Source organism: Pan paniscus, chromosome 10, assembly GCF_029289425.2.
Source record: "Pan paniscus chromosome 10, NHGRI_mPanPan1-v2.0_pri, whole genome shotgun sequence".
Classification (NCBI taxonomy): domain Eukaryota; kingdom Metazoa; phylum Chordata; class Mammalia; order Primates; family Hominidae; genus Pan; species Pan paniscus.
This window is the reverse complement of record NC_073259.2, coordinates 39,038,066-39,061,058: the sequence shown is the minus strand read 5'-3', so window position 1 is coordinate 39,061,058 and position 22,993 is coordinate 39,038,066. Positions and strand designations below refer to the sequence as shown.

At 36.9% G+C, this 22,993-nt stretch overlaps 1 protein-coding gene and 2 pseudogenes across 1 annotated transcript; 2 read left to right on the top strand and 1 right to left on the bottom strand.

The window, feature by feature from the left end:
- The first annotated feature begins 473 nt into the window (after positions 1-473).
- Positions 474-1,415, top strand: LOC100993159 (olfactory receptor 9K2-like; annotated as a pseudogene).
- A 6,139-nt stretch (positions 1,416-7,554) lies between these two features.
- Positions 7,555-11,380, bottom strand: LOC100979184 (heat shock factor protein 2-like; annotated as a pseudogene).
- On the top strand, positions 11,351-17,693 carry LOC100992806 (olfactory receptor 9K2). The gene is made up of 3 exons (XM_057299432.1): positions 11,351-11,461; positions 11,769-11,852; positions 14,763-17,693. Exon 3 carries the CDS (start codon positions 14,772-14,774, stop codon positions 15,711-15,713), a length of 942 nt encoding a protein of 313 aa, XP_057155415.1. The 5' UTR covers positions 11,351-11,461; positions 11,769-11,852; positions 14,763-14,771; the 3' UTR covers positions 15,714-17,693.
- The last annotated feature ends 5,300 nt before the right edge of the window (positions 17,694-22,993 follow it).

Sequence of the window (22,993 nt, the reverse complement as noted above, 5' to 3'; positions counted from 1 at the left end):
GCTAAAGATGACAACAAATATTTATACATCTCTCAAAACTTTCAGTTACTGTATATTAAACTTACCATGAATATCAAGTGAGGATCTAAACAGGTATAAAAAAAAGAGTGAAAGGCACATTGTCGTAATGGGAAGAGCACTGGATTTGGAGAAACACATTAGAAATCAATGAGTTTGGTAACTTATATTTGTGTGAAGATGGGCAATTAAAATATACCTCATGTTGAGTTCCCATAAAAGGGTGCAGCAGTTCATGCCTAACAGAATTGGGTGGCCAAAAGGACATGACAACACAAATTTCAATATCCTCCACAACTAAACAACGGATATTTTATCATCCCGAGAAGTAGGCAGAAAGTTCAATTTTTAACCTTGTCTTTTACCTTTTAACAGGTTCTTGCCATGGGTGAAAAGGGAACAGGCAGAAAGTTCAATTTTTAACCTTGTCTCATACCTTTTAACAGGTTCTTGCCATGGGTGACAAGTGAACAGGCAACCATTCAGATGTAACTGATTTCATTCTTGAAGGCTTCAGGGTCTGCCCAGAGTTCTACATTCTCCTCTTCTTCCTGTTCCTGCTGGTCTATAGCATGGTTCTTTTGGGGAACATTAGTGTGATGACAATCATTGTAACTGATTCCCAGCTGAACACACCAATGTATTTTTTTCTAGGCAACCTCTCCTTCATTGACGTCTCCTACTCCACTGTTATTGCTCCTAAAGCCATGGCCAACTTCCTGTCTGAAAAAAAGACAGTCTCTTTTGCAGGTTGTGTTGCCCAGTTATTCCTTTTTGCCCTGTTCATTGTAACAGAGGGGTTTGTCCTGGCAGCCATGGCCTATGACCGCTTCAGTGCCATCTGCAATCCTCTTCTTTATAGTGTTCACATGTCAAGACGCCTCTGCACTCAGTTGGTTGCTGGTTCTTATTTCTGTGGCTGGGTCAGTTCCATCCTCCAAGTCAGTGTAACATTCTCAGTGTCTTTCTGTGCTTCCAGAGTCATTGATCACTTCTACTGTGATTCTTATCAAATTGAAAAGATTTCCTGTTCTAATCTCTTTGTCAATAAGATGGTATCTCTGAGTTTGAGTGTCATCATTATTTTGCCTACAATTGTTGTTATTATAGTATCTTACCTGTATATTGTATCCTCAGTCTTGAAGATCCCCTCCAGTGAAGGGAGAAAGAAAGCCTTTTCCACTTGCAGCTCCCATCTGGGTGTTGTAAGTTTGCTCTATGGGACTGTTTCCTTTGTGCACCTCACACCTCCAAGCAATCCTGAACTTCACAAAGTGGCTTCAGTATTTTACATATTGGTTACACCCATGTTAAACCCTCTGATCTACTCTCTAAGAAACAAAGATGTCAAAGAAGCTTTGAGAAAAATCCTGTGTAACAAAAAAGCTCTATCCTAATTCTACTTCCTTATGATTTCCTCATTAATGGGTCCATTGATTCTTTCATTTTGATTTGCTTTTAATATGGGGTCAAGCTTGAGTCACTTAAGATCCTTTAACATTGACCAAATAAAAGAGATTTAATAGGAGCAAACCTTGATATTTTCTTTGGCAATCCTTTCTATCGATTTTATCATATTCGGAAATCTGAAGTACTTACAATTTACATTTAAAAGCATATGCTTGAATCAGGAAAATCATAGCAATGTGGAAACAAAATACTACTTGAAAAATATAAATATCCTCATTCATTAAAATACAACATCGATACAAGAGTTAATGGATGCTGGGCTTTATACCTTGGTGATGGGATCATCTGAGCAGTAAACCACCATGGCACACATAACAAACCCGTACATCTGGCACATGTACCGCTGAACTTAAAATAAAAGTTGAAGAAAAATTAAATGTGATCATTTTGTCTTCCAAACATTTGTTGTATTCATGCTGTTTTTTTGTTTTGTTTTGTTTTGTTTTTTGAGACGGAGTCTCCCTCTGTCGCCCAGGCTGGAGTGCAGTGGTGCGATCTCAGTTCACTGTAAGCTTCACCTCCCGGGTTCACGCCATTCTCCTGCCTCAGCCTCCTGAGTAGCTGGGACTACAGGCGCCCACCACCATGCCCTGGCTAATTGTTTGTATTTTTAGTAAAAAGGGGGTTTCACCATGTTAGCCAGGATGGTCTCGATCTCCTGACCTCGTGATCCACCTGCCTCGGCCTCCCAAAGTGCTGGGATTACAAGCGTGAGCCACCGCGCCCGGCCTCCGTATGAATGCTGTATTTTAATGAATGAGGGTATTTATATTATATGTGAAAGTATCAAGGTTTGCTGCTATTATATCTCTTTTATTTGTTCAATGGGATAAAATTGTAATGCTGATGAAAAGATGTAGAAGTAAGGGGATGTTGTAAAATATGTCATACTATTTCATGAATGTTTGCTTACTTCCATAATATCAGAATATATCAATTTAGCGAATCAATTTTTTGAAAGATCCCAGTGATCATAGGGAGTATGATCCAAATTCCTTTCAAAGTTTAAAAAAGGAAAGGTAGAATAGGGAGAGATGGGGAATAGCAGAGCAGAAGTACCCTGGCATGTAACATAATCTTAATAAAAAAAAGGCTTCTCAATTTTTATGCATTCCAATTAGAAAGTTAGAAAAATTTCTTAACCAACAACCACAATATCTTTTATCACAGTAAAGATCATTTTTGTACTATTCCAAATGTGGTTCTCTATTTAAAAAATAGATTTTATTCATTTCTTACCATTATTTCCAATAAGTCAATTTATATTATATCATCACCTTCTGTGTTTCAACTACAAACATCTCTTTTTCATTTGCTTTATTGAGTGTATTACAGGTAGGTTTACATGTATGTAAAACATTGAAAATCACTTTGGCTAAAGTAAACAAGAGGGATATATTGGGTGTGTATGTGGAGCACACTAAATAAAGAGAAAAATGAGGGAAAAAGTCTTGCAATTTGTTAGGAATTAAGGCACCTCAACGAATCAAGGACAACTGCTAAAGAGTCTGCTAGTACAATCCAGTCTCACTGAGTGTTACATGTGAACTCCATGCATTTTCAAACTTTTTTTTTCATTTGATGTAAATTTGAGTTCTGATAGAGAGTATCATGTAGACCAAGTTTTGGGTAGTAGCCTGCCCTTATACTAGAGGATGGCTAGACCCTTGATTATGACTTTATCTAATTGGAAGTTATGAAATCCTCAAAGCATAATGGCACACCTAGTAAGTGGCTAAAATTTAAAAAATGGACAATATTAAATACTGGTGAGGATGCAGAGTAATAGGAATGCTCATTCATTGCTGTTGGGGATGGAAAATAGTACAGCAGACAGTGTGGCAGCTATGCAGCCAATTAACTGTACAAGCCAGCATTTGTGCTTCTGTGTATTTACCTCACTGATTTGAAAACTTATGTTCACATAAAAACTGCACATGAAATATTTGTCTTTCTGTGTCCAGCTTGTTTCACTTAAGACAATAACCTCCAGTTATTAATTGTTGCAAAAGACATGATTTCATCCTTTTTATGGCTGCATAGTATTCCATTGTATATGTATACCACATTTTCTTTACCCAGTCATCCATTGATGGACTCTTAGGTTGATTCCAAATCTTTGCTATTGTGAATAGTGCTGCAATAAACATACAAGTTCAATTATCTTTTTGATGTATTGATTTTTTTCCTTTGGGTAGATACCCAGTAGTGGTATTCCTGGATCAAACTGTAGTTCTATTTTTAGTTCTTTGAGAAACCTCTATACTGTTTTTCATAGAGGTTGTACTGATTTATACTCTCGCCAGCAGCATATAAGTGTATGCTGTATTTTTCAACTCCATCAGCTCATTTATGTTTTTCTCTAACCTGGTTATTCTAGTTAGCAATTCCTCTAACCTTTTTTCAAGGTTCTTAGCTTCCTTGCATTGGGTTAGAATATGCTCCTTTAGCTTGGAGGAGTTTGTTATTACCCAGCTTCTGAAGCCTACTTTTGTCAATTTGTCAAACTCATTCTTCATCCACTTTTTTTCCCTTCATGGTGAGGAGTTGTAATCCTTTGGAGAAGAAGAGGCATTCTGGTTTTGGGGATTTTCAGCCTTTGTGCACTTTTGGCACTTTTTTCCAGCTTCATCCATGTCCCTAAGCTTCTCTAATGCTATTCCACATGTGGAATAGTATAAAAATGATCTTTACTGTGATAAAAGATATTGTGGTCTTTGGTTAAGAAATTTTTCTAACTTTCTAATTGGAATGCATAAAAATTGAGAAGCCTTTTTTTTATTAAGATTACGTTACATGCCAGGGTACTTCTGCTCTGCTATTCCCCATCTCTCCCTATTCTACCTTTCCTTTTTTAAACTTTGAAAGGAATTTGGATCATACTCCCTATGATCACTGGGATCTTTCAAAAAATTGATTCGCTAAATTGATATATTCTGATATTATGGAAGTAAGCAAACATTCATGAAATAGTATGACATATTTTACAACATCCCCTTACTTCTACAGCTTTTTAAGTTTTAGCAAAGGGCTAATATCCAGAATCTACACATAACTTAAACAAATGTACAAGAAAAAAACAAACAACACCATTAAAAAGTGGGTGAAGGATATGAACAGACACTTCTCAAAAGAAGACTTTTATGTGGCCAAAAAACATACGAAAAAAAGCTCATCATCGCTGGTCATTGGAGAAATGCAAATCAAAACCACAATGAAATACCATCTCATGCCAGTTAGAATGGCGATCATTAAAAAGTCAGAAAACAACAGATGCTGGAAAGGATGTGGTGAAATAGGAATGCTTTTACACTGTTGGTGGAAGTGTAAATTAATTCAACCATTGTGGAAGACAGTGTGGCAATTCCTCAAGGATCTAGAACCAGAAATACCATTTGACCCAGCAATCCCATTACTGGGTATATACTCAAAAGATTATAAATCATTCGACTATAAGAACTCATGCACTTGTATGTTTATTGCCACACTATTCACAATAGCAAAGACTTGGAACAACCAAAATGCCCATTAATGATAGACTGGATAAAGACAATATGGCACATATACACCATGGAATACTATGCAGCCATAAAAAAGGATGAGTTCATGTCCTTTACAGGGACATGGATGAAGCTGGAAACCATCATTGTCAGCAAACACACACAGGAACAGAAAACCAAACACAGCATGTTCTCACTTATAAGTGTGAGTTGAAAAATGAGAACACATGGACACAGGGAGGGGAACATCACACAACAGGGCCTGTTGGGGGGTGAAGGGCTACGGGAGGGATAGCATTAGGAGAAATACCTAATGTAGATGAGGGGTTGATGGTTGCAGCAAACCATCATGGCATGTGTATACCTACGTAACAAACCTGCACGTTCTGACATGTATCCCAAAACTTAAAGTATAATAAAAAAAGGTTATTGGTATTCATATACTTATAAAAGGTTTCATTAGTATATGAAATTGTTTTAATGATTAAATTATGAAATTCCTGTAAAGTGCTTAAAAAATGCTTGGCTCAAATTAAATTTTGAATACATTTAATAAATTATTTTGTTACTGCAGTTGTCGCAAGTTACTTCAAAATTTTTTTTAAAATAAGATGTATTAGTCATGGTTCTCTAGAGGGACAGGTCTAATAGGATAGATGCATATATGAAAGGAAGTTTATTAAGAAGTATTTACTCATATGATCACAAGGTGAAGTCCCACAATAGGCTGTTTGTAAACTGAGGAGCAAGGAAACCAGTCCGAGTCCTAAAATCTCAAAAGTAGGGAAGCTGACAGTGCAGCCTTCAGTTCTGTGGCCAAAGGCCTGAGAGCGCTTGGCAAACCACTGGTGTAGGTTCAGGAGTCAAAAAGCTGAAGAACTTGGAATCCAATGTTCGAGGGCAGGAAGCATCCAGCACAGGAGAAAGATGGGGGCCAGAAGACTTAGCCAGTCTAGTCCTTCCGTGTTCCTCTGCCTGCTTTTATCCTAGCTTCACTTCGCTGGCAGCTGAATAGATGGTGCCCACCAGATTGAGGATGGGTCTGCCTCTCCCAGTCCACTGACTCAATTGTTAATCTCCTTTGGCAACACCCTCACAGACACACCCAGGAACAATACTTTGCATCCTTCAATCCGATCATGTTGACACTCAATATTAACCATCACAAATGAACTATAAATGAATTCAATAAATTAAAAATGAATGAGCACTTATGCTGCACTCGAAATTATGATAAGTTACTGAATCTTGCAAGTAACGCATTGCATTTTAAGGAGCTGAAAATTCAATTGTAAATGTAAAATGACATTCATTAAATAATCAAATCATAAATAGATGCTATCATATATAGGGATAACTATAATAATATTTAAAAAGAGTATGGAGAAGTGATGCCAAGTTTGGCTACTGTAGCAAGACAGTGGTAATTCTGGGGAGATACGAATGGAATCTTAAATATTGGTAGGATTTAGAACTAGATTCAAAGAGAATGTATCAGGTATAATTAAAATCAACGTGTTAAGCCTATACTGTGCAAGATGAATGGATGCAGTGAGACATCTCATCTGGTTTCACAGAGATTACAATTTGGAGAGTAATAGAAAGCCCAATTTGCTAAATAGGAAATTGGGAAGTAACAAAATCTCTTAAGAAAGAAGTGACATGATTAAAATAGTGTTTGAGAAAGTTAAATTTGGAAGCTTAAAAAGTAAATGCTGAGGAGAAAAAGTAAATCAGATAGGATTTTTAAAAAATAACGTTCAAGTTGAGTTGAATAGGTACCGAATCTGGATTATCAGTGTAGTAGTGAAAATATAGAAAAAAGGGGAAACCCGGGGTTAATTATGAAGCACTATATTAAAAATGTTATATGAGAAAGTAGAAAACATAGTGTTACCACTTACAGAAGTTTGATAACTAGCCTATTAATAAAAAAGCCTATTAATAAACATCACCAGTAGGCAATTGTATTAGTCTATCCTCACACTGCTATAAAGATATACCTGAGATTGGGTAATTTATAAAGAAAGAGGTTTAATTTACTCACAGTTCTGTATGGTTGGAGAGGCATAAGGAAACTTACAATCATGGCAGAAGGTGAAGGGGAAGCAAGTACCTTCTTCACACGGCGGCACGAGAGAGAGATAGTGAGGGGGAAACTGCCACAGACTTTTAAACCATCAGATCTTGTGAGAAGTCACTCACTATCACAAGAACAGCATGGGGGAAACCACCCCATGATCCAATCACTCCCACCACTTCCCTCCCTCAACACACAAGGATTACAATTTGAGATGAGATTTGATTGGGGACACAGAGCCAAACCATATCAGCAATGCAGATGTGTGTGTGTGTGTGTGTGTGTGTGTGTGTGTGTGTGCATGTAAGCTTATCATGTATGGCCTTTATTGTGTTGAGGTATAGGCATATTTCTTCTCCACATGTTTTTTTGAGAGTTTTTATTATATTATTAAAAGATGTTTGATTTTGTCAAATTTTTTTTCTGCATCTATTGAGATGATCATATGGTTTATGTTCTTCATTATGTTAATATAGTATACCATATTTATAGATTCGTGTTTGTGTGTTTGCACTCTGGGATAAATTTCACTTGATCAACTTCTATGGATTTATCTACAGAAGACATAACTTCTGATGATGCTGTTGTACTCACCTGTTCAACAGAAGAAACAGGGTTCCCATCGAGGAATGCAAGAAGTGGAAAGGCAGTGTACTGGATAAGCTGCTAATCTGGCCTGGATTTAGATTTTCTTCCCTCTTCCCAGACTGGCTAAACTACATTGTTCTTGGTAGTTTCTAATCCTTTTTTCTCAGAGTCAACCAGGAGACCTGGGTCTATGCTAAATTGTCTTCCTGATAGCATGGCTTGGAAGTCGTCTAAACTGCAATCAGTACTGTCAAGATAATCCAACAACTCAACCTTTCCCAAAAGATTGATGTTATCATTCAAAATGGAATCCATCATGGTCACTGGATCTTCTGAGGTCAGACTGAATGAGCCATTTAGCTGGACAGCACTAGACATGAGAGGGTTGCTGCCATTACTGCCTGAACTTAGGGATTCTCTGGCTGGTTCACTCTGCTCTCCACTCTGAATGGCAGGTGCATACTCATCTTCATTGTCATCTTCAAAGACGACAATATCAGGGTACTGGCTACAATTGGAGGGATCAGACATAACATCCTGGAGATATATATATACACTTATACATATATGATATATGGATATGATATAATATCCCAGTTTCCCAGTTTCTGGAATAACTGGGATATTTTCTTCATTTGCATTATCATCAGTAACATTGTAAATAATGATGTCATCTGAAATCATCTCTCTTGGCTTTAAACCTTCAGTCCTACTGTGTGGAACTTTATGATGGTGATTATCAGTCGGTTCTCTGACTATGTGCTGAAACAGATTCTTCTTTTGGGCTCCATTGGTGTTTAAAGTAGAGGATTTTTACATTTTAAACTCACAAGTTGGTTATTTTGAACCAATGCAACAGTAAACTGGACAATCTTTCGAATAACTTGTTCCTGTTGTGCATGCTTTGCTCATAATTCTGACATCTCCTTCCAAAGGGACTCATTCTCACTTTTTAATTCAGAAAGCCTGTACTCAATAGTTTCCTGTTTTATTGAAATCTTCTGAGCACTACTTATAATTTTTTTTAAATTCTTCCTGAAGAATTTTTTTTTATTCTGGTTTTGAAGATGAAACCTTCCTTTTAATGTTCTCCAACAAGTCATCCTGTCCTTGTTTGAAGTAAGGATGCTGAAATTCTACAGGACCATCTCTTTCCTGCTTTACAATTTCAGAGTTGATATGTACTGCTTTACGGAAATCATACATATTCAGTTGCCTCACAAAGCTTGCCATGTTATTGTGCTTGAAATATTTGGGAAGAATTTCTTTTGCAAATCGTTGCTCATCCAAGACCAGAAAACTTTGGCCATTCTGGTTCCAGGTGATGAATTCGTTAGTGTGGGTTTCCTCCACAAGAGTCCACAGCTTGCTGAGGAAAGTTGGCAGTTCAAACTCTGCTTCCTTGTTAACAGGTGCACAGGGATTCCAAATTCTACATCCAAATGTGGTGGTAGCATCGGCGGCAGCGACCGGAATAATTTATTAAAGATTCAGTTGTTGGACCAACTGGATGTCATTACTTTAGAAAGGTGAGTAACTGTCATCCAGGATATAATCTGTGCTCTTCATTAGCGACAAATATATGAAACAATTACAGGTCCAAGTACAAGGGGTCAAAATGGGATTGTCAGCCACCACTGTAAAACCTATCAACTCACTCTCAATTTTTTTTTGCTGGATGCCTACATGACATTTGTCCCTGCTGAATGAATATTCTTACTGCTTAACGGAGAGATAATTTTACTAGGGGAACACAACAATTGATAAAATGAGCTCTAAATTCAGTCTCCTTACTGAATTTACATTCATTTTGCTGAACCAACTGAGAGGTGAAGCTGGCTGGGCTTCTGGGTGGGGTGGGGACTTGGAGAGCTTTTCTGTCTAGCTAAAGGATTGTAAACACACCAATCAGCACTCTGTGTCTAGGTTAAAGTTTGTAAATGCACCAATCAGCACTCTGTAAAAACGGACCAATCAGCACTCTGAAAAATGGACCAATCAGTGCTCTGTAAAATGGACCAATCAGCAGGACGTGGGTGAGGCCAAATAAGGGGATAAAAGCAACCCGCTAGATTCCCTTTCCACCCTGTGGATGCTTTGTTTTTCAGCTTAGCAACAAATCTTGCTGCTGCTCACTCTTTGGGGCCGTGCTGCCCTTATGAGCTGTAAAATTCACCACCAAGGTCTGCAGCTTCACTCCTGAAGCAAGCGAGACTACAAACCCACCCGAAGGAAGAACAGCTCTGGAGGTGCCACCTTTATGAGCTGTAACACTCGTTGCAAAGGTCTGCAGCTTCACTTCTTTTTGTTTTTTTTTTCTTTTCTTTTTTTTTTTGTTTTTGTTTTTTAATTATTATTAGACTTTAAGTTCTAGGGTACATGTGCGCAACGTGCAGGTGTGTTACATATGTATACATGTGCCATGTTGGTGTGCTACACCCATTAACTCATCATTTACATTAGGTATATCTCCTAATGCTATCTGTCCCCCCCGCCACCTCAGGACAGGCCCCGGTGTCTGATGTTCCCCACCCTGTGTCCAAGTGTTGTAGTTGTTCAATTCCCACCTATGAGTGAGAACGTGCGGTGTTTGGTTTTCTGTCCTTGCCATAGTTTGCTGAGACTGATGGTTTCCAGCTTCATCCGTGTCCCAACAAAGGACATGAACTCATCCTTTTTTATGACTGCATAGTATCCCATGGTGTATATGTGCCACATTTTCTTAATCCAGTCTATCATTGATGGACATTTGGGTTGGTTCCAAGTCAGCGAGACCACAAACCCACCAGGAGGAACGAACAACTCCAGACATGCCACCTTTAAGAGATTTTAAGAGTTGTAACTCACTTTTGAAGTCAGTGAGACCACAAACCCACCAGAAGGAAGAAACTCTGGACACATCTAAATATCTGAAGGAACAAACTCCGGACACACCACCTTTAAGAACTTTAACACTCACCGGAAGGAACCAACAGTTCTCTAAATTATTTTGAACTATATACAGGGACTGATGAGAAGTTACTAACTTAATACATGACACCTGAATAAACAACTTTAAAGCAATTAAAATTACAATATAAACCCAACTTTAGATCCAGTTAATCATGTGGCCTTTACTTGATGGATTAGAGGGCGTTTGTTGGATTTTTGCCCATATCATGGTCGTGCTGTTCTATCTTTCTTCTCAATTACTATGGAGAAAATATAGTTAAAAAGTCATCAAGGAGAGATTTGGGTGAATAGAATTCTGAAAGTAAATATGAAATTAACTTTATGATTAGGACTCAAAATTTTCCTACAAATGGCATTATGAACCACAACATTTCCTTTCGTATCTATTTCTACTTGCTTATCAAAAACTGTGCTATAATGATAAATTGAAAATGCTGCTTTTTCAGTGAAGAAATTAAAATTAAAAGATCCTTGTGATTTTTCCTAAAGAATGTCTCATATGTACTTTAAGTACTCTTAGGCTTTTTAAAAAAATATAGAATCTCTGAGGTCTTCATGGATCTTGCTTTTAGATCCTAGAAGTCTTATTAATTAATTGACTTGTGTTCTTCTCTCCCAGAGGTACTGTCTCCCAGAACATAGAGGAAATCTCAATACTGTAATTATATGAAAAAGCTGTAGCAAAACCGAAGCCCTCGTGGATAACTGCTGTTGATATTTTGGCAGTATTCAGAGATGCCAAAGAGCTCAAGACCTCTACTTGCATATCCATGGCAATCTATCCTCTTGCCTTGAAAGCATACAAGTTTCTGAGAATTCAGGATAGATAATATCTTGTGCATTGATTCCTCAGGTTCACTTTGCTTATCTATAGATTTTTGTTCCTGGAATCACTTCAGTTTTGGCAGAACATGATTTGAAAAATTCACCTTGACTCTCTTCTAAAAAGGACTATAAAACTTTTCAGGAAATCAACTACTGAAAAAAAGACTTTAAAATAGAACAATGAGGCACATAAGCCACATTTATCTATGGGAAGAATCTAAAACTGTAATAATAAATGTGGATTTGTGGGGAATTATTCATTTTATTTCAAAGTAATTATTTTTCAGTACTTATAATTATGACAGTCATTAATTAACTTTGTTTATCCTTTCTAGAATTAAAACAATAAACAGAGGAAAACATTGGAACTCTGCTGATTGATTTTTACCAGAATCTGACAAGTTACTAAACAATACAAGGTAAAAGTAACTTTTAAAACCTGTAAGTTTTTGAAAAATAAGTCACAAACTGACTACTTGTTGTTGGCTTCTGCGGGAATAACTCCCTTTTCCAGGTAAAAAATGTCATCAGCAATGCATTTATTAACATTTATAATGTTACAATGTTTATAACATTTATGATATAAATTTATTTTAATAAATTTGGTTTTTTACATTCTCTGATTCCACATACTCATTATCATTCAGCTTTTTTCTACGTAATAATATGTATTGAATTATTGTCATTCACTAGATTCAGAACATTATGTTGACAATACGCAGCAAACAAGCTGAGTTTGATGTTAAGGATATTATTGTCAAGTGAGGAATAATTACTATTAATAATAATATTAAATTATAATGTTGAAATGAGTTTGATAGAAATAAATCTTAGAAATTAAAGTAATCTGTTTTGCTTCTAGATGAGAATAAAATGAAGATAAATGATATATATTATTTTTCAAAAAATGATTTTTCATGCTGACTTCAGTCAGCTTTCTTTCACTTCTTAAATGTCTCACATCTTTCCAGACCCTAAGTGCAATCTAATGTAAGCTCTTACTACTTCTTAATTACTTACATCTTTAATTTTTGATAAAACGGGTGAATATTTTATTTTCAACATTTAATACAGTCTTAAATAATGATAACATCTTATGCAGCTTTTCTCTTAATAATCTTTTTTCTCAGGCAAAATATTCCATTTTTCCAAGAGTTCTTCATCTCTCTAACCTTTTAACAGATTGATTCTTCCCCTCAACTGAGAATGTTTTGTCCAAAAACGACCATATATATTATTGGTTTTCAACCTAATAAGCACTATTTGGTATGAATAGTGGGACTGAGCACTGAAAAGTATAATAAAAATAATGGCTAACATTTACTGAATACTTAGTTTACCATAAATGGTGCTAAGTGATTTACATACATATGTCATTTTCTATTCCCAAGAAAACTTTGAGGACTCTTATTTCCACTTTATATATGAGAATACAGTAGCATAGAGAGAGCGCATAAGTAACTTGTCCAAGATCCCATTTAGAAAGTGAGAGAAGCAGAACTGGAGCCTAGATTTATTTAAACCTAAAACCCATACTAACCACTGCAGTATTGGATGGATAGTTTTTATATTTTTCTCTGTTTCTGCATGATCATTATCATTCAACTTTTATCTATAATAAATATGTATTAACTGCCATTTACCAGACACATAACGTTATGCTGACAATATATGGAGAACAAATTGAATTTTGTCTTAAGTTATTGTCAAGTGAAGAATAATTAATATGTAATCTCAATATTAAAATATGGTGGCAGTTGGTCTCTTCAAATTATCTTTGGATGAGATGTTTTGACCCAGGTTGAAGAATTAGAGATTTTATTTGGAAATATGAAATTTTAACTACACTCTAAAGTACAAGCAGAAGTAAGGTAGGGGAACAGGAAGGGTCCTTTATTTAAAGTTGATATAGTACAGTGATTAATCATTAATGATGATTAAAAGCATGGATTCTGGAGCCAGTTTTCCTGGCTTCAAATCTTGATTCTGACTCAAGTAAGTGAATTTCAGCAGACTTCATTTCTCTGTACCTCAATTTACTCATCTGTAAACTTGGGAATATAATAATAACCACCTAATGTTATTATTGTATGGATTAAATGAGCTACTATGAAAGCATTTAGAAAAGTGTCTGGCACATAAAAAATGCCATATACATATTTGTTATTATTTTTGCCTAGACAGAATCATGCACACAAAGCCCTTAGGACAGAGAAAGAGTGGCTTGTATTGTTAACATACGAAGTTAAAAAATCTATTTGAGCAGTGATGAGTTAATAATGGCTACAAAAGTTGTATTCAGGGCAAATAAAAGTGTAATCAGCAATGCCCCCATATGTATCCTTTGCAGTATTAATTTCTAAAGTAACTCTTTTATCTGTGGAAGAGTTCTACTGTAGATCTCTTTTTAAAGAACTGCAAGTCACATGGACACATAGAGGGGAAAAACACACACTGGAGCCTTTTGCAGGGTGGAAGGTGGGAGGAGGGAGAGGATCAGGAAAAATAACTAATGGGTACTAGGCTTAATACCCTGGTGATTAAATGATCTGTACAGCAAAACCCCATGACACAAATTTACCTATGTGACAAACGTGCACTTGCACCCATGAACTTAAAAGTTAAAGATCTCCAAGTCTTGGGATCAAGAAATGAAGGGAAGTTTTCTTTATGAAAGTGCTTTGATGGCCCATCTGGGACAGAAATTCTTGAATATGAGTAGTAATAATTTTGTGCTTGGTTGCGCACACCTTTTATCTTAGTGGGTATACATAACTTCCATCAGAATCCAGTTTCCATGACTTGTGAAAGGTAATTGCACTTCTCAAGTAGTTTTTTTTTTTTTAACTCAGTCACTTCCTTTATATTGTTGGTACTCCAAATTAAGTCTCTGTTTTCCTAAACTTGACTACTAAAACCCCAAATATCTCCCAACCCAAACTAACTAATGTGCTTCCCAAAGTCATTTATTAAATTAATTGTGCTCTCTTCCAGTCACTGCTTCATGATGTTGAAGTTATTGTGTGAATCATGAGTGGGAAAGAAGTGGTACTTGGAAATGTGAAAGGCATTTGGGTAGAAAGGCATTGTATTAGATGCAGAGGCAAAAAACCTAACTCTAACACTTAAAGAATTAAGAAATGCAACTAATCTTTGGTTTCAACAGCAATTGATTGGCTTTAAGTCACAGTATACTTATGAGGCTAAAATTAATAATAACTTTAATTTAAAAATAGCTTTGTAAATCCTAATACTGTAAGAGATTGTTTGTAATGCTAGGATCCAAACCAAGAGTTCATTTGTATATTTTGCCCTGTGCCTCTCAACAGGTTTCTACCATGGGTGACAGGGGAACAAGCAATCACTCAGAAATGACTGACTTCATTCTTGCAGGCTTCAGGGTACACCCAGAGCTCCACATTCTCCTCTTCCTGCTATTTTTGTTTGTTTATGCCATGATCCTTCTAGGGAATGTTGGGATGATGACCATTATTATGACTGATCCTCGGCTGAACACACCAATGTATTTTTTCCTAGGCAATCTCTCCTTCATTGATCTTTTCTATTCATCTGTTATTGCACCCAAGGCTATGATCAACTTCTGGTCTGAAAACAAGTCTATCTCCTTTGCAGGCTGTGTGGCCCAGCTCTTTCTCTTTGCCCTCTTCATTGTGACTGAGGGATTTCTCCTGGCGGCCATGGCTTATGACCGCTTTATTGCCATCTGCAACCCTCTGCTCTACTCTGTTCAAATGTCCACACGTCTGTGTACTCAGTTGGTGGCTGGTTCCTATTTTTGTGGCTGCATTAGCTCAGTTATTCAGACTAGCATGACATTTACTTTATCTTTTTGCGCTTCTCGGGCTGTTGACCACTTTTACTGTGATTCTCGCCCACTTCAGAGACTGTCTTGTTCTGATCTCTTTATCCATAGAATGATATCTTTTTCCTTATCATGTATTATTATCTTGCCTACTATCATAGTCATTATAGTATCTTACATGTATATTGTGTCCACAGTTCTAAAGATACACTCTACTGAGGGACGTAAGAAGGCCTTCTCCACCTGCAGCTCTCACCTGGGAGTTGTGAGTGTGCTGTATGGTGCTGTCTTTTTTATGTATCTCACTCCTGACAGATTTCCTGAGCTGAGTAAAGTGGCATCCTTATGTTACTCCCTAGTCACTCCCATGTTGAATCCTTTGATTTACTCTCTGAGGAACAAAGATGTCCAAGAGGCTCTAAAAAAGTTTCTAGAGAAGAAAAATATTATTCTTTGATTATTATTTCTCTTTCACCAATTTTATTGTGGCTATTTATTTAATACACCTGTGGTCATTAATAAAAGTTACTCTCCTGAATGTCATAAAAATACTCTTAGATGTTTTCATGTGATGTGCTCTTTCCATATTTTACTTTTTTACCTCCCAAGACATCATTAATTCTGAAAATCTTGGATATTGGAGATATCCTGGACATTAGAGAAGTATTTTTATGATAAACCCTCTCACTGGTCTTCAACATTTTATTTCACAGAATTTATATCTATTGATTCTTGTGGCATAATGTAGAACAATATTTTGTATTTTGTTATAGTGCTTCAGCAAGATTTTATCTGGTTGTTTGTCTTTGGGATTGCCCATCCCTCCTACACACAATCATGGATAGTTGACAAAGATGCCCAGATTATTTTTAAATAAAATATGTCTTTAATTTTATAGCTAGTTTCATTAGCATGCTAAATGAGTATTAAGTTTTCACCTTATGTGTGCTAGATAGGAAGTACTAATAATAAGAAACAAACTATAAGTAATCTTTACTATATACATTAATTTGGAAAATGTTATACTTCATTATTGTAGAGTGCTCTAAGGTACTGCTAGTTGCTGGATCCCAGTGCAAAGAACTAAAATAGGAAATAGAGATCTTCAAACATTTTGGTCAATCATGCCCTCAATTTTGATCTTCATGATTTTGTCTTGTGTTAATAATTGATAAGGAATAGTTAATAAAGGTATAGAATCAGGGAAGTCATCAAAACGGATTATGATCCAAAATTTACTTATCTATGCCTCTTAATATAGGTACATATTTGATTAATCTTATTTAATATCTGTATAATATGTTCTGGCCTTACAGTGGGCTCAGGGATAAATAACCTCATTCTTTTGAAAGTTTAAAAGTTAGTGAGATAGTCAAATCCTTGGGCATAAAACCAAAATCCAGACATTTTGCCAAAGGTACTCATAGAGATCACAAAGTGGGGTGCCTGAAAGAAGGTGGTTGGTAATCAGAGAAACCCTTCTTGGGCTGCATGGAACATTGAGCAAAGGGGGATTAGATTGAAGTCAGGAAACCTGCTGCAGTGGTTTATAATATTGATGTGGGCTCAATGGTATGTCGATATTAATGAACAAAGGCAGATTTTTTAAACTGCAGGTAAAAGACCCAAAATGTATTAACTGACTAGTATGAAGAGAATGTACAAAAGATGGTATGTTAGCCCATTTTTGAAATTGAGTGTGTGTGTGGTCATGGTATGAACAGATAAAAAGTATAGGAGCTCTCAGAAAACCTGAAATAAAGGGGGAACTTTCTTGCCTTGATGAACATGTATGAAAAACCTACAGTGAACATTTTAAATGGCAAGAAACTAGAAGCTTTCCTACTATTATCAGGAAAAATGCAAGGATGCCTTCTCTCACCACACCTTTTCAATATTTTAATGGAAGTGCTAGCCAATGCAACAAAATAAGAAAAGGAAATAAAAGTGTTATGGGTTGAATGGTAGTCCCTCAAAATTCATGTGTTGAAGCCCTAAATCCTAGTACTTCAGAATGTGACTTTAATTAGTGATAGGGTCTTCAAAGATGTAATTGAGTTAAAATAAGGCTGTAGGATAAATCCTAATTCAGTATCATTTGTGTCCCTATAGAAAGAGGAGATTAGGGCACACAGAGGGACACCAGGGGTGCATGTGCACAGAACATCAGTCATGTGAAGAATCAACAAGAAGGCAGCCATCTGCAAGCTAAGGAAAGAGGGCTCAGAGAAAACCAACTCTGCTGACACCTTGATCTTGGACTTGCAGCCTCTATCACTAAGAAAATTAATTTCTGTTGTTTAAGAACCCAGTGTGTGGTGTTTTGTTATGGGATCTCCAGCAAATTCATACAAATAGGTCTATAAATTGGAAAAGAAGAGAAAACGTTCCTTGTTTGCAGATAACATATCTATGTAGAAAATTAAAAATAATAAACCCTTCTGAAACGAATAAGTGGTTACAGCAGAGTTGCTGTATGTAAGGTTAATATACAAATGCCAATTTCTTTTTTACATACCAGCAATGAATATTTGGATTTTAAAATTGAGAAAATGACTCGTTAGGTTATATCAGCAAGATGGCAGTATAGGAATTTCTAGCCCTGATTCCCTCACAGAAACATTAATGTGACAATGAACCAAAATACTTTTATGAGAATTCTAGAATGCACTGAAGAAGTTGCAGTACCCCCAGGCAACCACAAAGCCAAGGAAAGTGACAATGAAATGGGTAAGAAGAGAAATTTCATTTTGCCCACATCACCTACTCTACCAAGCTGGCACAGCTCTGCACGAGGACAGCACCCTGCCTCATGACTTCTCCCTTGGGAACAAAGATAACAGTGCAGAATCCAATATTGTAGCTTTTCAGAGGGCTGCAGGAGGGACTAATTTCTATCATTCTCCACTAAGAGCACTGATGGAACTAGTATAGTTTTAATGCCTGGAGGCTTCTGAGAACAAGGAGAGTGTGTATATGGGGTGGGAGTGGAGGTGGTTTGCTGTAGCTGGCATGGCTAGGCAGAATCAGAAAAAACCACATAACTTGAGCCTTCTACTTCAGAGGCAAGGAGAGTGGCAGAGTCTACATCTGGTTATAGGCTTTTGGGAAGGCTACTTGAAGGAATGGAATCAGTTTTGCCTGACTCAGGATGCTGATAAGGAGCAGCATACTTTGGATACCTGGTAATCACTGAAACCAAGGAAAGACAGTACTAGAGAACTAGCAGTACTGTGCAATGACACCAAAGAGGCAAGATATGAACTCCTGAAAAAGAAACGAGTAATCAGCTCTGAGAAATTGCATGAATGGACTCAGAGAAGTCACATCTTCCCCCAAAAGGTTTCACATATCCCTGGAATTTCTAGAAGGGCTGATTGGGGAGAGTCTCTTATACAAAGCCAGTCTGTAAAGACTTGTAGAGGTGGCTGTTTTTTCAAATGGGTGGGTTCCAATGTAAAGTTATGAGACACATGACACATATGAGACATATGAGACATATGAAGAAAAAAACAGAAAAACAAGGCTCAAAATAGGAACAAAATAAATCTTCAGTGACAGTTCTAAAGATTTGGAGATATATAATCTAAAGAATTGGAGATATATAAATTATCTGAAAAAGAATTCAAAATAGCTATCATAAAGATGCTCCATGACTAAAGAAAACTATGCATGAACAAAATGAGAATATCAACAAAAAGATATAAAATATAAAAAGAAGCAAACAAAAATTTTAGAGCTGAAGAATACAGTACTTGAACTAAAATTTACTAGAGTTTTACAGCAGACTTCACAGAGCAGAAGAAAATCAGCAACTCAAAGAAAGGCCATGTGAAATTATTCAGTAAGAGTAACAGCAACAAACAATAATGAACAGTAAAGAAAACCTAAAACACATCATCAAGTGAAATAATATATAAATTATTAAGGTTCTAGAAGGAAAAAAGAGAAGAGGCAAAAAACTTATTTAAAGAAATAGTGGTGGAATACTGCCCAATTCTGGGGAGGGAAATGAACATCTATATACAAGAATCCCAATGGATTCCAAATAGGATGATCCTAAAGAAATCCACACAGATAAACATTATAATTAAATTTTCAAAAGTTGAAGACAAAGAGAATCTTGAGAGCAGCAAAAGAAAAGCAACTAACCACTTACCAGGAAATCTTCATGAAACTGTCAGTATATTTCTCAGCAAAAACCTTGCAGACTAGAAGAAAATAAGATGATACAATTCAAAGTACAGGAAGAAAAAAATGCCCATTAAGAATACCATATCTGGCAAAATATCTTCCAAAAATGAAGAATTAAAAACTTTTTCAGACTAACAAAAGTGACAGAGTTCATCACCACCACATCTGCCTTTAAAAAATACTAAAGTCCTTCAAATTGAAATGAAAGTACATTAAACAGCAGCATGAAAGCATATGAAAGTATAAAGCTTGCTGGTAAAGGTAAATAGGTAGAAAACACATAACACTTTGATACTGTAATGGCAATGCACAAATAACTTTTATTCTGGTATAAAAGTTAAAAGACAAAAGTATAAAAATATGTTAACGGATAGGCAATATTAAAAAAATGTAAGTCATGACATCCATAGCATAAAGTGTGTGTGTGGGAGGGAAGAATTAAAAGTGTAGAGTATTTGTATATGATTGAAATTAAGTGGTTATCAGTTAAAAATAGATTGTTATAATTGCAAGATACCTTATGTAAACCCATTGCCCCCACCCCTGCCACTGGTAGCTATGCCTGCAGGCAATGCCTTCTAGAACTTCAAGCCTAGCAATCCCACTTCTGTGTGAACACAGCTGGTGGGTACAGCTTCCTGCTGTCCTGGGAACCACCTGGATGGCATCGTGGGTGACCCAACTCACTTCTGCCACTGGTAGCCAGGTGGGCAACACTTGCTAGAGTTTCCAGCCGAATGATCCCTCTTCTACCTGAACTCAGCCAGCAAGTTCAGCCTCCCGCTGTCCTGGGAAACACCAAGACAGCCAGACACGTGACCCCCCCCACCCCTTCTGCTGGTAGCCAGACAGGCAATACAAGCTAAATCTTCCAGCCCACCAGTCCTGCTTCTGTGTAAACTCAGCTAGAGGGTGCAGCCCCCTGTTGTCTTGGGAAGCACCCAGATGGTAGGGTGGGTGACACCTGCTGCTGGCAATGCCTGCTAGACTTCACACACACCTGCCAGGCAAGACATGTCTGCTACAGCTTCTAGCCCAGCAGTTACACTTCTGCTTGAATTTGCCAAGGGGTGCAGCCTCCTGTTGCCTTGGAGACACCCAGATGGCAGGGCAGGCAACTCCATCCACTCCTGTTTCTCATAGCGAGATGGGCTATGCTTGCTAGAGCTTCCAGCCCAGTGGTCTTGCTTCTGCCTAAACTATGTGGGCAGGCACAACCTGTGTTCCCCTGGGAAGCACTTGGACAGTGGATTAGGGCTGACCTGTCAAAGATGTGGCCTGTCTGCTAACTGAAGCCTCAGCATGAAGAAGCCCCATGTACTAGCTCAACCAACAGAAAAAAAAAAAACATGGACATGGAGACAGTAACTGGAGGGGGCTCTTTCAAGACCCAGGAGCAGATTAGAATCAAAGCCGGTCAACTGAACCCAGCTCATACTACAGTCAAACTCCCAAGGGCATCAAATAAGATAAAAGGAAAACAAAAACCCAAACACATCCTAAGGAAAGCAGCTTCAAATATTGAAGGAATACCCACCCACACAGATGAGGAAAAAAAAAAAAAACAGCACAGGAACTCTGGAAGCTCAAAATGCCAGAGTAGAGTTCTTACCTCCAAATGACTGCATTAATTCCCCAGAAATGGCTCTTAACCAGTCTGAAATGACTGAAATGGCAGAAATAGAATTCAGAATATAGATAGGAATGAAGACCATCAACATTCAGAAGAAAGCCAAAACCCAATCCAAGGAAGCTAAGGAATACAATAAAAAGATATGGGACATAATAGATGAAATGGCCATTTTAAGAAAGAACCAAACTGATCTAATAGAGCTCAAAAACCCACTTCAGGAATTTCATAATACAATCACAAGCGTTATCAGCAGAATAGACCAAACTGAGGAAAGAATCTCTGAGCTTGAAGACTGGTTCTCCAAAGTAACTCAATCAGGCAAGAATAAAGAAAAAACAATAAAGAAGAACGAACAAAATCTTGGAGAAATATGGGATTATGTAAAGGGACCAACTCTATGACTCATTGGCATCCTTGAAAAAGAGAAAGGGAAATCAAGCAACTTGGAAAACGTATTGAAGACATCAGCCATAAACATTTTTTCGATCTAACCAAAGAGGTGAACATTCAAATCCAGGAAATGCAGAGAACCCTTGTGAGATACTATACAAGAAGATCATTCCCACAATACATAGTCATCAGATTATTTAAGGTAGAAATGACAGAAAAATGTTAAAGACAGATAGGGAAAAGATGCAGGTCACCTACAAAGGGAATATCATCAGGCTAACAGCAGACGCTTCATCAGAAACCCTACAAACAAGAAAAAATTGAGGGCATATATTAAACTTTTTGAAATTATTATTTAACTTTTATTTTAAGTTCAGGGGTACATGTACAAGTTGTGTAGGTAAACTTGTATCATGGAGGTTTGTTGTACAGATTATTTCATCACCCGGGTATTAAGCCTAGTACCTATAAATTATTTTTCCTAATCCTCTCTCTCCTCCCACCCTTCACCCTACAATAAGCCCCAGTGTGTGTTGTTCACCTCTATGTGTCCATGTGTTCTCATCATTTAGTTCTCACTTATAAGTGAGAACATGCAGTATTTGGTTTTGTGTACCTGCGTTAGTTTGTTAAGAATAATGGCCTCCAGCTCCATCTATGTTCCTGAAAAAGATATTATTTTATTCTTTTTTATGGCTGCATAGTATTCCATGGTGTGTATGTACCACATTTTCTTTATCCAGTCTACCACTGATGGGCATTTAGGTTGATTCCTGTCTTTGCTGTTGCAAATAGTGTGGCAATGAACATACATGTGCATGTGTCTTTATAATAGAATGATTTATATTCCTTTGGGTATATACCCAGTAATGGGATTGTTGGGTCAAATTACATTTCTGCCTCTAGGACTTCGAGGAATCACCACACTGTCTTTCACACTGGTTGAACTAACTTATGCTCCCACCAGCAGTGTATAAGTGTTCTTTTTCTCCACACCCTCATCAGCATCTGTTATTTTTTCACTTTTTAAAAGTAGCCATTCTGACTGGTGTGAGATGATATCTCATTGTGGTTTTGATTTGCATTTCTCTAATGATTAGTGATGTTGAGTTTTTAAAAAAAAATTATTATTGGCAGCATGTATGTCTTCTTTTGAAAAGTGTCTGTTCATGTCCTTTGTCCACTTTTTAATGAGGTTGTCTTTTTCTTGTAAATTTGTTTAAGTTCCTATAGATGCCGCTTATTAGGCCTTTGTCAGATGCATATTTTGCAAAAATTTTCTCCCATTTTGTATGTTGTCTTTTCACTCTGTTGACAGTTTCTTTTTCTGTGCAGAAGCTTTTTAGTTTAATTAGATTCTATTTGTCAATTTTTGTTTTTATTGTAATTGCTTTTGGTGTCTTTGCCATAAAATCTTTGCCTATTCCTACGTCCAGAATAATATTGCCTAGGTTGTCTTCCATGGTTTTTATAGTTTTGGGTTTTACATTTAAGTCTTTAATCCATCTTGAGTTAATATT